This window comes from Benincasa hispida, unplaced genomic scaffold, assembly GCF_009727055.1.
Source record: "Benincasa hispida cultivar B227 unplaced genomic scaffold, ASM972705v1 Contig285, whole genome shotgun sequence".
In the NCBI taxonomy this organism is placed as follows: Eukaryota; Viridiplantae; Streptophyta; class Magnoliopsida; order Cucurbitales; family Cucurbitaceae; genus Benincasa; species Benincasa hispida.
In genome coordinates, this window is record NW_024064780.1 from 761,468 (window position 1) to 776,466 (window position 14,999).

At 31.4% G+C, this 14,999-nt stretch overlaps 2 protein-coding genes across 2 annotated transcripts; both read left to right on the top strand.

The window, feature by feature from the left end:
- Positions 1-2,792: 2,792 nt before the first annotated feature.
- On the top strand, positions 2,793-6,219 carry LOC120069234. Its single transcript, XM_039020943.1, has 7 exons — positions 2,793-2,979; positions 3,501-3,909; positions 4,024-4,193; positions 4,276-4,356; positions 4,808-4,883; positions 4,972-5,061; positions 5,744-6,219. Exons 2-7 carry the CDS (start codon positions 3,528-3,530, stop codon positions 5,917-5,919), a joined length of 975 nt encoding a protein of 324 aa, XP_038876871.1. The 5' UTR covers positions 2,793-2,979; positions 3,501-3,527; the 3' UTR covers positions 5,920-6,219.
- Positions 6,220-12,745: 6,526 nt separating this feature from the next.
- LOC120069192 (IRK-interacting protein-like) lies at positions 12,746-14,374 on the top strand. Its single transcript, XM_039020874.1, has 2 exons — positions 12,746-12,905; positions 13,015-14,374. Exons 1-2 carry the CDS (start codon positions 12,867-12,869, stop codon positions 14,341-14,343), a joined length of 1,368 nt encoding a protein of 455 aa, XP_038876802.1. The 5' UTR covers positions 12,746-12,866; the 3' UTR covers positions 14,344-14,374.
- The last annotated feature ends 625 nt before the right edge of the window (positions 14,375-14,999 follow it).

Below are 14,999 nucleotides of genomic sequence, written 5' to 3' on the forward strand. Positions count from 1 at the left end.
TCTGAATTTTCCAGTTTATGGGTATTTCATGAATTCCTAAATTAATTTAGAGAAAAGCTTTTGTGTTTTCTTCCGTTGTATTAGGGCTTTCATCCTTACAACTTGACGATGACTACACACGATTGGAGAGAACGAAAATGGACGTAGTCAGGCTGATTGACGACGACGAATGTGGCTGGGCAGATTAACAGTTGTGAAGGCAGAGCACGATTTCTTGACTGCGAACACAATTCAGAGGCAGCGAACGACAATCGCTGAACTCAGATTGGCAGGCGTCAAACTCAGTGGACACAATTTCTAGGAAAATCAGAAAAATGGTAAGGACACAATCAGGCTTGAAGAGGCAAAAGGGGTGGTTGATTCGTTTTTAGAAGGGGAGGCAAGGAAACGGAAAGGATTTGTTTCACTCTAGGCTTCTGCCATGGATGAAAGAAGATAAAGCGATCCGACTGATTGTAGGTACAAGCCCAAGGATTCGATATCAAAGGCGGGCAACAAGGCAAAGCAAAAGAAAGAGGAACAAAAATAAGGCTCTAGTACAATTCATTTGGAAGTCATAGAAGGGGTTGGGCTAGGGAAAAAAACAAGGCTTTGATACCATGTTACAATGTATTCAATCAAAAATACATTTTTTTTTAGAAGAGTATGGGGGGTCTAAATACCTAATTTATAGACTATAAGTTGAACCTAAAGACTCTCTCTAACTCAACTAATTGGCCATAAAATATATTGACCATAATATACGTTCACATTTTGGAATCTAGTTATCATTAGAATATCACCGACTATGTGTTTGTATAGCCCTAACCCCACCACCAAAAAGAGAATAGAGTGAAATAGTGAATTCAACAAATAATGTGGGTTGGATCCAAAAACTAAAAAAAAAAAAAAGAGAGAGAGAGATTTTTTTTTTAACAAAAATCTTTGTTCTTCTATCCTGCATTCTTCAATCTTTTATTTTTATTTTTTTTTAAAAAAAAAGTCATTTTTTTTCCATTTGCTTCAGTCTTGCATTCGTAAATCTTTTATTCTAAATCGTCTTCTTCACTCTTTTCTTTTTTGTCTTCTTCAAGATCGAACTAGAAGTTTGAAACTTGTAACATCTAGTAGCTATCACTAATAGCCTTCTATTATTATGACATAATAGAAATCTATCGATGATATCACCGATATGTTTATATATTAGTCACTCGAAGGATTCTATCGTTGATTACGAATTTCACTGATGATTACTCATGTCTTTTAATGTTAGAAAAGAATTTGCTGAAGCCCTATTTAAAATGTGAAGAATATGAACTTGGTAGTTCTAGCGTTTAAAATTGTTGATCTTAGGGATATCGATGATACAACTTAAGTAGATATTAGTGATATCCGTATATCAGTGATATAGTTTAGGTAGATACAAGTGATATATATGTATCGGTGTTAATTATCAATGATATCTATGATAGAACTTATGTAGATATCAGTAATATCAAACTTAGATAGATATTAGTGGTATCAGTGATAGAAGTCTATCAATTAAAGTCATGATAGAAGTTTATCGATGATAGCACTGATAACTTTGAGAGTTAATCTTTCAAAGTCGATAGTTAGTTATTAAAGTTTATCGATGATAGCCACTAATTAGTTTTCTATCATTGTTAGCTTAATATTTCAAAGTTGATGGTTTTCTTTCAAGATGAATGACCACTTATAAAAGTTTATCATTGATAGCCAACTTAATGAATTTAATTAATAAAGTTGAATCTCGAACTAAAGCGTTAGCGAGATGTCCAAAAAGCTATCAATGATAGGATGATATTAGTGATAGAAGCTATCATTGATGCATGATATTAGTGAAATCACTAATAACATGTTATTTAAATGTACAAAAGTTATTATTGATAACATGCTATTAATGATAGAAGCTATAATCCCGATATGAGTGATACCAATGATATCGATGATAGAACTTAGGTAATATCCATATAAAACTTAGATAATATCCATATATCATTGATATCATTGATATAACTTGGGTGGATATCAACGATATTGATGATATTACGATATTGGTGATATGACTTAGGTAAATATTAGTGATAGTCACTTATAGACTTCTCATTGATAGACTTCTATAACTTATAGCTTTAATTGTTAATCTTTGAAAGTTGACATTTTCCTTTTAAAGTTGATAGCCACTAATAATCAAATATTCATAATTAATCATCATCATAAACAAAGAAATCACTACAAGATGATGCATAGGTGGAGAGTGTTGTTTGAACCTCAACAATTTAGCTGATAACCAATGATAGCTAATTAAAGTTGATAACCACTAATATAAGTCTATCAATGATAGTCATTAATAGATTTTATGTGATAATCACTGATAGCTTTCTGATTTTCTTTCAAAGTCGATAACCAGTTATAAAAGTCTATCATTGATTGGCACCGATAACATTAAGCGTTAATATTTCAAGGTCAATTCCAATTGATAAAATTCCATTAGCTATGGCTACCTATGTGAGAAAATTGGAAAGAAGAAGGATGTAAAAAGGGTTTATTTTCGATTTCCATTTGGTGGGTTAACTGAAAATCATTGGGCTTTTTAGTCATTTACAATACCTGGGCTGAGCCCAATTTGTAATTACTGCTCCGTTTTGGGCTTTCATCTGATCCATTTTCCACTCTACATCGACCCAAACAAACAAACACATTATTCTTATTTCATTACGCTAACCAATCAGTACTCGACATGTGTCCACCATATTCATATCTGGAACCATCTATTTCAAGGACAAACGTCCCTCGCCTATCATTTCCTTCGGCCTTCAATTTTCCAGTCGGTGGATCTCCGTAGAGCCAATTTTTTCACCTCTCGAAATCCGTACTATCGTAAATCTCTTTGAAGCGATCGTGCATGATTTTTTCAGTTTACCGGAGTAATTTTGTTGAATTCTTCCCAATTTCTTCACCGTATCTTGTTCGCTGAAGGTACCGTTTCTCTCTCAATTAACAGGATCGGACAATCTAGGGTTTGACGCGTTTGAAGAACTTCGATGCTGGTTATCTCGTCGTCTATAGTTCTTTCTCGCCTTTGTTATTTTTGTTGTTTTGAGTAGTTTCTTTTCGTATCGCTGTGGTATGCCGCCGTTGGGGGATTTTGGTTTTTGATGCTGAATTTCGGTTTCTGATAATATTGCTGCTAGTTTGGTTGTACGTAATGGAAATGATGGATTTTATGTTGCGGTGTTTATTATTATTATTTTTATTTTGGTCATGGTTATTGTTGCGTAAATGTCGATTATTATATTCTCTTTGGTGAATTTTATATTTCTTTTCCTCTGTCGATGTTCGTTTCATGAGAATTTTGGAGGAGTTCTCCTTGTGTTTGAGTTACTTGGTTATTTAATATTTAGTTTGAGCTTTGTCTTTATATCAAGTGGATCATGCTGAATCTTTCTTTGTTGGGCTTGGTTTGAGTTTTTAATTACCGTGCGTTGTCTTGCTTCCAGGATATTTTGTTTTTGTGGACTATAACGATGCATAGAAGAAGCAGAGGAGGCAGGGATGAGTTTTTTGATTTTGGTGATCCTTTTGCTGGGTTTGGAGGCTTTCCGGGTCAAAGAAGCTTAATTTCTGGTTTCTTTGGTGGAAGGGATCCATTTGATGATCCTTTCTTCAGAAATCCATTTGGAAGTATGTTTGAGCCGAGCTTCTTTGGTGGTCCTGGAATTCCTTTTGCTGCTAACATGCAACCATCTGGATTCCTTGATCATCAGGCCCCTGAGCCGAAAAGACCGAGGGGCCCAATTATTGAGGAAATAAATTCAGATGATGAAAAACAAGCAGCAAAAGAGAGTAAAAATCCAAAGACAAAGAGTTCATCCAAAAAGCCTCTTATTGAAGACCCTGATGATGAAGGTGAGGGTGAGACTTGTCTGGATTGTTGTGTTTTTAATTCTTTCTTTGCTTTCTTTCGTGCATTTCCGTTGTAATCTGTATTGTAGTACCGAATTGTTTACTTTCTTGTAACAGAGAATGGGAACAAACATTTGCAGCTCATGGATCATCGTAGTGGACCAAATCACAGGCATATGCAGCCTCAAACTAGTAGCTTCACATTTCAGAGCTCCTCTGTAACTTATGGAAGCTCGAATGGGAACTATTATACATCATCAAGAACAAGGAGGGCAGGGAGTGATGGTGTAAGTGAAACTGAAATGCCAGTAATGAGTTGGTTCTTCCTGGAAGACCTCTTTCCTCATTTTTCCATTTTATTGTAAACAGATCGTCTTTGAAGAAAGCAAGGAGGCTGATACGGCAACCAGACAAGCAACTCATAGAGTTTCAAGGGGAATTCATAATAAGGTATCAACGTTGAGATTTGACCCCTTCGGATTAATGCCCTTCTCTTTTGCACTTGTATCTGTTAAATATTTTTTTGGGCAAATTGCAAAAACCACCTCTGAAGTACAATTACCACCCTCAAACTTTCAATTATAAAAAGTGGGCCCCTTAACTTGTACATGGGTAAAATTGGATCCTCAAGCTTACAATAATCGTAGAAATAGGACCTACAATAAAATTGAACCCTAAAACTTATACAAATTTACAATTTATACAATTATGTAAGTTTGGAAGTCCAATTTGACCCAACTTTAACACTTACGTAAGTTTGAGGGCTGAATTTTTAAAATTAAAAGTTTAAGGGTATAATTGCAACTATTATTGTACTTTAGAGAGGTTTTTGAATTTTCTCTTTTTTTTTTTTTTGTTTTAAATATTTGTTTGTTACAATTTGTGAGTGTGTTTCTTTTAGGGTCATTCAGTTATGAGGAAACTGAATCCTGATGGTAAGGTGGATACCAGGCAAACTTTGCATAATCTTGATGGAGGTATGTTACTATTTGTGCCCAATTGTTTGTCGTCTTTGTGTAAATTGTGGATGCTTACGATGGGAGGCCTTTTGTTGTAAATCTACAGATGAGCTAGAAAGTTTTGAAAATGCTTGGGCAAGGAACTCAAGAAGCTTGCCTGGGTGGCCTGGGAGTTCAAACGGCTTTGATAATATTGGTAACTTTTATTTTACTTTGATTAAGTCTTACTTCCGTAATGGTTTGATTCTGTTGTTTGCCTACTCCCGCAATCCCTTTCCCACTATTATATTTATCCCAGAAAACTTGTGTACTTAGGCTTGTTATGGTGATTTGTGTTTTATAAAAGAAATGACTTTCTCTATTGACTTTCCTTGAAAGCTCCCATTTCTGATTTCATTCTATCTTTGGGGGGAACTCGGTTTTCATAATTACCATTCTGGAAGATTTATTCATTCGTATACGAGTTATGTAAATTTTATTCTCTTCTGCCTTCCACTTGGGTAATTTGCTCAAGTCCTATTCTTCCATACATTTTCCCTTAAACGTATCTGTTTAGTCACAAGCCCGTCCTGAATAATGAAATGAGAGCTCGCATTCTGTGGCTAACTAAAATCCTCCCCAATTTTATTAATCCTAAGCTGCGCAAGAAAATGTCTCACCGCCTTTTGCAACCTATATGTATGTTTGTTTAGGAGAATAAGTGAAAAATATAAGAATAGAAATCTCTTCGTCTTCCCAAGTAGCTTTTAGTAGCGAAATGTGAACAGTACAAGGAAATTAATGTGCAAAACTCTTACTGTGGGAACCAAATAGCTACTACTACAATTTTATGATGAGTACTAGCAGACATATATGCTAATTTCATTCCTCGTTTGCAGCTGGTGGCATTGGCCAAAATGGTCAAACGAGCAGAGGTGGGTTGGCACTTCCCTCGACTGATCAGCATCCTCAAGTGACTGGAAGGATGACCGTGGAAGGCTGCAACACACCGGATTCGTCTCGCGCACAGCATGTGAACAGGAGTAGGAGAGATGCAAGGTACAGGAGTGCCTAAACTCACAAAATTAGAAGTATAAGACTGGATTTGGAAGTAGCTCCTTGTTGCCTGTTTTGCAAATCCATTCTTCCATTTCAGGTGGATGTTCTTATCTGTGTGGAGTTCATAATTACTTACTGTCCCTTGCATATACAGTGGGAACTATATGGTTTCTGTTTGGTGAGTGTTTCATCACATCTTTTAACCATGATCACCGGTTCTCCTGATATGAATATGTGATTCGATGAAACTGAGTGGTTTTATTAGAAAAAATGCCATTTTAGAGAAAAGATTGAATTAAGAGACTGTCTATATTTAGGGCTGGTGTTTCACAATACAACTAAATTCGAAATCTTATACGGGGCATGCTCTAGGTTTTGGTAGTAGTCAAAGTTTGTAAGTAGAGAAGAAATCTACTCTCTAATGTACGGCGGATGGATTTGGAGTTTCAGTAGCGAGTGAGTTCAAGGTTTTTTTTTATTGAACGTCCTTGGAAGCTCCTAGTTTCATTGCTCGAGTTCTTGTCGTCTTTGTTTCAACTTATTGGTGTAGAAAAGTTCAACAACTGAAACTACCGTAAGTTGATGGTTTCATACTAGTGTACTGATTATATTCATATTAGCCTTTTAGGTATGGAGAACAAGGTGTCAGAGATGAAATTAAGACGTCGGTGGAAATTTCTAAAAAGAAATTATATAAGCCAAAATTGAAATATATTGGCATAAATGAAGGGGTATTGCATTTTATTACAAATATCGATGGAATTATTAGATAATTGTGTCTAATAAATTTTATTTTAAGCAGGGAGGAGTTATTGTGGGAAAAATATATTTTTAGTCCCTAGATTTTGAGTTTAGTTTTTTATTTAGTAAATATGTTTTAAAATGTTATACACTTAGTTCTTAAGTTTGGTTATTTGAAAATGTTATAATTTTATCCTAGAAGATTTATACTTTTAATTTTGATTATTCATTAAATATTTGTTTTTCATCTTTAGTGTAAATGAAAAATCATTAAAAAAAAAATTATAATTGATTAAGTTTTACTATTTTTTTTATCGTATAAAATTTTATCCATAATTATTTTTAATTAATTAATAGAAATTGATGAGGAAAAATTGAGGTTCAAAATTTTAGAGGCCAAATCAAAATAAAATTTAAATCGTAAGGATAAAATTATAATATTTCGAAATTTAGGAATTAAATCAAAATAAAATTTAAAATTTAAGGATCAAATTTGTGACAGGAATAAATAGAAATTAGATTGATATATTTTTCTCAATTATTATGGAGTTGAATTTACTTTTGACATTTTGTACGCTATTCCAAGCAAGACACATTTGAGATTACATCTTGGTTGCATTGGTTTTATTTATTTATTTTAGAAGGAAGTTATCAATTGTTTTAAACCTTTCATATTCGTACTTCTTTACTCTTAGGATTTTTCTTAGTATTGAACATAATTATGTATTATTACCGAACTCAGACGTTAGAAACTTAGAATTGCTCCTTATGAGCTACAATTAAATTACATGACTGTCGAAAATAAATCTGATGTTCATAATAGATGTTCATTTTTAAGTTGGTTTCTTCCTATATTCCATCTTGAATCTGTTTAGAGGTTATTTAGGAGAAGGGGGTCGGCACTCAAATTCTTGTTTGGCTATGTAATCCTTCTTATTGTGGATTCCATTTTCCTCTCCTCAGCTCGCCTTTAACTCCCTGTCTCCTTCCTCTCCATTTTTTGCATTATTTTTTAATTTCTTAATGTACAAATGTGTTATTATCTACTCTTTTAGGTTAATTTTCTCCTCATTATTACTAATTAATACAAATATTTATAAATAATTATTAGCAAAACTCCAATCTTCACCAACTCTAAACCAAAGAATTCAATATCCCAAATACAAATAGCTTAATCATTTCATATTAAATAACTCTACTTATTTAAAACTTCCCGTTAAGAAGTGGAAGGGAAGGAAACGAGTTTGGGATTCGCATTAAATTGGAGGTTGGGAATGTAGTGAAAATTGGTTAGTTGAAAGGGAAATAAAGAGAAGAGAAAGGGAAAGGAAAATGGTGGAGAATAGAGACACAAGTACACGTGATTTGTTAATAAAGAAAGAAAGACAAATATTAGATGGCGTTGGTCAGTGGTAATACCATATGAACCCTAAATCTCACTCTTCTTCACAACCCTATTGTCTCATTTATTATCATCACATGCCCTCTCCATCCTCACTCCTATTTCCCTCTCTCGACGAGATTGTCCTTCAAGTTTGAATGTCTGTAATGTGATTCAAAAGATTTATTGTGAATGATTTTTTACTCAAAATTATATCCAGATACGGATACACGTGTTAGTCATTGATTGGCACATGATACGATTCATTTTGGTTGGTGATTCATGTCTAGAGTATTGATTTTAACTAGTGAGGAGAAAGCGTGATTGTTTCACCTATTTTATAACTTCTCGGGTCAATTTCTTCACAATTTTGTAGTTGAACATGATAATTTATTTATGCCTTAATTTGCTCATTGTTACCTCTTGGTCATGTAGTTTGCTTCTCATTTTAAATAATAGAATATACGTTGAATCAGTTGCTATTTAAGTTCATAAGTGAAAGAAGTTCGAGATATATAGGGATTAAATTTATCCAACCTCTTCAAATTAAACGTTTGAGTTGACTCCCTCAATTTGAGTATAGAGATCTAAGTGGGAAAAGGAGACAAGTCTTATCTCATGCTTCCTCTTGATTTGTCTATCTAGAAGGTTGTAGATTTCTAAATGAGACATTCATTAAAAGTAAGGGAAGGATGTCCCCTATTCTCTCCATCGAACCTTCAATGAAGATGGAGACTCTCTTTAAGAAAAAAATATGGAGAGTCGATAAAACCAATGATTCTACATTGTTAGAAATAGTGTTCAAGGGACGATAAAAATTAGATGTATGAGTGAGAATTTAAAAACAGTAATTAGTGACAGATATATTTAAACTTATATTAAACAATTATCAAGGGACGACACGTTAAATAACAATTTTTTTAAGGGAAAAATGCATTTTTGGTTCTTAGGTTTTTTTAGTCTAGTTTCTGTTTGATCTTTAGATTTCATAATCTTACACATCTAGTTCTTAAGTTTAGAGTTTGGTTTCAACTTAGTCCATAGGTTTTAAAAAGTTACAATTTTACTCTTGAGATTGAGTTTTGTTTCAATTGGTCTAGGTCTCAAGATTTATATTTTTGACCCTTTTTTCACTAAATACTCACTTTTTCATCTTTAGTATTAATGTTTATTAGTTAAATAATTAATTAAATTTCACTATTTTTCATCACTATCAAAATTAAATTTAAAATTTCACTTAATAATTATTTTAAATTAATTAACAACCATTAACACCAATAATAGAAAACGAGTATTCAATGAAAATTTGAGGTTAAAAGTGTGAATCATGAAACTTAGGAACCAGATTGAAACGAAACTCAAATCTCAAGGATAATAATATGGTAACATTTTGAAACCTAAGAACTAAATTGAAATCACTCTCAAAATTTAAGGACTAAATGTGTAATATTTTGAAATACAGAAACCAAATGGAAACTAAACCCAGAACCTAAGGACCAAAGAAGATATTTTTCTCATTTATTATTATTATTTTTTAAGAGCAAGATCTAAATATGTGTGTATGGAGGAGAGAGAGATAGAAACATATATGTGTGAGAAATAAATAGGGTTGGTGGGTTGCTATCAAAGTATTTAAAAGTAGTATTGCCCACAAAATACAATCTTCCACACAAAACTCAAGCATTTATGAAAAGTCTTCTTACTCACTCATTCACTCTTCATTAAAATCTCTTTGGCCTCTTTTTCCATCTCTTTTCCTATTCATTTTTTGTTCTATGTAACTAAATTTCAGTCAAAAGTAACTATCTTTTCAATTTCTTAATTTTATTTTATAAATATTTAAATTATATGTTTGGTTATTGAATTTTCAAGTTTGTCTCAAATAGGTTCCAAATTTAAAAAAGTTTGTGGTAGATCTTTGAATTTTAAAGAGCATCTAATAAGTCATTAAATTTTTAATTTTGTATTTAGTAAGTTTTTTAACTTTCAATTTTGTGTTTAAAAGACCTATTTGACAGTTTTTAACATTCACAAATCTCTTTGACACTAAATTGAAAGTTTAATGTCTTACTAAATATAAATATAATTTTTATGTTAATAGTTTTGTTAATCTTACAAAATTTTGAATAGATTACGAACCTATTAATTACAAAATTTAAGTTTAAAGATCTATTTGACGTTTTTTAAGTTAAAAAAAAAACCCTATTAGATACAAAATTGAAACTTTAGAGACCTATTAGATAGACGTATGAAAGCTAAGGAATTGAACTAGTAATTTACTTTCTATAAATAGTTTATTTTAAAAATATTTGAAATTATTTTATTCCTTAAAAGAAAGACTAGGTTTGTGGAATGATAATTTTCAAATACTCTTGAATTGAAAAGTATTTGTTAATTTTACAAAAGCATACTTTGATCTATAATTAATAAACATGGTTGATTTTAGTACCATAATTAGAGTACGGAAGGTTGAACATCCGACTATAATCAATAATACATGTCAATTACTATTTAGTTAATATCACTTTTGGTGTTATTTTTTATTATATATTATTTTCATAGAAGAATAATACATGTTATTAGTATATTACCATTGAATGAGTTCCATCAATATGTTTTTTTTAGTGATTGAAGGAAACATTCAATTTTCAATTATTAGTTAATAATGAACAAATTAAAAAACCACACGTACACTTTGAATGTATAATAATAATAATAACTATATAAAACTTTCACTCTGCATTTATGAGAGAGTTGGTATATATAGTTCAAATTTCAAAATTTAAATGAAAAGAAATCAATTTTTACCCCTAAATTTATCACATTTTTAACCATAAAATTTTCACAATTACAATGAATTGGACCTTAAACCTAGTTAGATGTTGTACTTTTCATTCAAATAATATCATGTTTCTTACAAATTTATGTTTGACTATATTCCACAAATCAACCGTTGAATAACCATTTTTTTGAAACTCGCAAATTTTTATTAGTTTTGTACTATACAAATGTTTTATCATTCATTAATCGAAAGTACGTGTAAATACTTTTTTTAAACCAAATTTTCAAACGATGACTTATTGGAGACTAAAAATTGCGACACTTTTTAATTTTCGGTATGAATAGTTGGGCCAACATGAAATTTGGGGTCAGTAGTAAAACACTGATTCTCCTTCAAAGACTTAATTTAATTTTCATAGACTTTTCGAGATATTTTCTTACAAAGTTTATCATAACATCTATAACAACATAGGTGGACAACTCGATAAATATACTTGAAGTTTATGGTTAATATTGCAATGCTCATCTAAATCTAAATCGGAAGTGTAATTTCATAAAATTGAAAGTTAAAGGTAAAAATTGATAGGTAAAATTTGATTTCCCTCCAAAATATAATGGTAATTTGAAAATTGCCATTTGAAAATTGCAATAAAATTATGTACAACAGTGACACATAGTTGAAAATTAAAAAAGTCAAAATGCAATCAGAAACATTTGTGTATAAATTCAAACCCTTCTTTTTCTTTTTCTTTTTTAAATAATAAAACTTAAATAATAACAAAAAGGGTAGTGAGAGATGTTTCAGTGTTGTTTTAAAGAAATAATAAGATGAAAGAAAGAAACAAAGAATTTTAGGGTAAAAAGACCAAAAGGACGAACAGAAAAAACCAAGAAAGCACAAATAAAGAGATGAAAGAAAGCTAATCCATAAAGAGAGAATTTAAAAGAATAATTAAAAAAAAAATCTTTTGACCAAAGTTCATCTATATATCCACTATTAATTAATCTATTTTTTATTTAAAAAAAATCCCTTCTTTTTATCTCGATTTCATTAAACTTTTAAACTTTTATACATTAATCAATTTAGACTTTTTGATAGATTTTTTTTTTAGAATCGTCTATGAAACAACTTCAATCAGCTATTTTGTAAAGTCGATATTTGAAGGAATCTATACATGTATGAAAGATCTAAATTATTATTCTAATATTTAAATAATAGTTAAATTATAAGTTTAGTTTATAAATTTTTAAAGTTTTTATGTATTGAGTGGATGCAATTTGTAAAACCTTGAATAAATTTTTTGAATTTACCATACTTTAAATTCTCAATTTTGAATCTAATAAGAAGTGACTACTAGATGTTTTTCTATTCTAAAATCACAAACTTTTTGACATAAAATTACAAAATTAAGAATATAATACTATGTGCCTATATTTTATTTTCTCTCTTTTAAAATTTTGAATAAATCATAAGAAATTATTACACACTTTTAAACTTCATGGTTTTATTAGTCATAAAAATTAAAAATTTAGGATATATTTAACTTTTTTTAAGGTTGAAAAACTCATTAGAAATAAACTTAAACAATATGTAAATAAGAACAAGTGGTTATTTTTTTAGAGTTGGAAAACAAAATTTGAAAATATAGAACAAAAATGAAATAACCTTCAAAGTCTGGACACCTAACTAATATAAGATTTAAATCTATTATTATAATATTGTAGTTAACAGAAAATCTATTATAATATGAATATTCACTATTTTTCTTTATTTTATTTTATGGGTTATAGACAACAATGTTTAACCATCATATTGAATATATAATATAAAATTATTTCTAATAATAATAATAATATCAAGTGTAAGAAAAAGGAAAAAAAAAATGTGTAAAATAATAAATGAGGATGAAAAACAAAAAACAAAAAAACAAAATAGAGAATAAAACAAAAAACACCAACAAACTCAAAACTCAGACTCTCTCCTTCAGAGTTCATAGATATAAATAACACCAAAGCTCAGAATATGGAAAAACCAAAATATTAACAAAAAAAAGAAAAAAATGAAAAATATCACTCCTTCTTCTTCTCCATTTTGCTCTGTAAATTTCTCTCTAAATTCATCTTCATTTCTTCTTTGAATTCATTGAAAAAATGAAACCCAATTGAGTAATAATCTCTATGATTGTTGTTTCTTTCTCTGTTTTGCAGTTCATTCATAAGACAGAGAGAACAGAGGAGGAAGAAGATGAGTTCAACAGAGCAACTCCAAGTAGTGGTACATACGCCGGAGCAAAGCACCACCCGACGCCGCTCCACCATCACGGCGGCGATGGGATTCTTCCTAAACGCTCCACCAAGAAACGCCCGGAGTCAGCGGCTTCCGTTAGCGGCGGATCGGTGTCCTGCAGCAAGTGCCGACCACATGCTCGGGAAAAGTTTTCTGTAGTTCCGTTAGACAACAATGGCGTCGCTAAGCAATTTTTCTCAATAGCGAGTCCTAATGGAATATTGAAATCAATAGTGTCTTCATTGACAAGAAAAAGCCCTAAATCGATGAACGAAGGAACGGATTGGGCGGCGAGAGAAGAACACTGGAAGATCGCTTTAGGAGAAATTTCGCATAAATTGATTCAAGCGACGAGGAAAAGAGATGAAGCGATTCTTGAAGCTTCGAGGTTGAAATATTCCATGGCGGAATTGGAGAAGAAACTCAATAAACTCGAAATCTATTGCCATAGCTTGAAATCTGAACTCGATGAATGTGCTTCGAATCCGCGAAAACCTAAACAAGAAGTTCTAACAAACAGCGATTCGATTTCAGACAAAATTATCGAGAATTTCTTATCGTCAGTTTCTGAATCGCGATCGTCGGTGAGGCAATTAAGCCGATCACTAGCGATGCAACTCCGTCAAATGGGAGGTAAAATCTACGAGAGGATTCAATTCCTTCTCCAATCTCACGAAATCAAAATCCCTCTCTCGAAAAACCCAAGAACTTCACTCATCTTCCATCTCGAAGCGATTCTAAACAGAGCATTTTTCGAGGACTTCGAATCGATAGGGTTTCAAAAGAACTCACCGAATCAGATCTTAAACCCTTCGGATCGGACTGAATCGAACATCGCGTCGTTTAATCGGCTCCACCGGCTGAGTTGGGAGGAGGTTCTGAACAAAGGAACGAGGCATTTCAGTGAAGATTTCAGTAGATTCTGTGATCGGAAGATGAGCGACATTGTTGCGATGCTCGAGTGGAACAGAGCTTGGCCGGAGCCGCTACTACAGGCGTTCTTCGCGGCGGCGAAGAGCGTTTGGCTTGTTCATCTTCTCGCTACCGCCGTTCACCCGAGTTTGCCGATATTCAGAGTGGATTCCGGCGTGAGATTTGACGGCGTTTATATGGAGGATATCGCCGGTGATAAAGCAAGAGAATTGTCTCCGGCGGCGGTGAGAATAATGGTGTCACCGGGATTTTATGTGTTTGATAATTTGATAAAGTGTAAGGTTCTATGTAGGTATCACATTAATCTTAATAATTAATTTTCAAATTTTAATTATTATTACTTTTATATTCTAATTTACAAAAATTTATTTTTCTTCTTCTTTTTTCCTACCTTTTGTGATTGATTTCAATTTGGTGTCTCTAAATTTTTTTTTTTTAAAAGAACTCCTCAATTCTAAAGTTTTTTTTTTCTTATATATATATATATATATAATTTAACTATACGAGAGAAGGGAGAAATTTAAATCATTAAATTTTTAATCTATATATCTAACTAATTGAATTATGCGTATCATCATTTTTTTAGAATAAAATATCAATTTATACATCTAAATTTTGGAGATCGTATCAAAATCCTAAACTAAGAATTATATCAATTTAATCTTAAATTTTGGAGTTTGTATTAATTTAAATCCTAAACTTTGGATTTGTATCAATTTAAACCTCAAACTAATATTGTATCAATTAAAACCTTGAACTTTTATAAGTGTATTGATTTAAATCCTAAACTTTTATAATATATCAATTTAAAGCCTAAACTTTATAATTATATCAATTTAAATCCTGAACTTTTATAATTATATCAATTTAAATCTTGAACTTTTATAAATATATCAATTTAAACCCTAAACTTTCATAAATATATCAATTTGAACCTTGAGCTTTCATAAATTTATCAATTTAAATCCTGAAT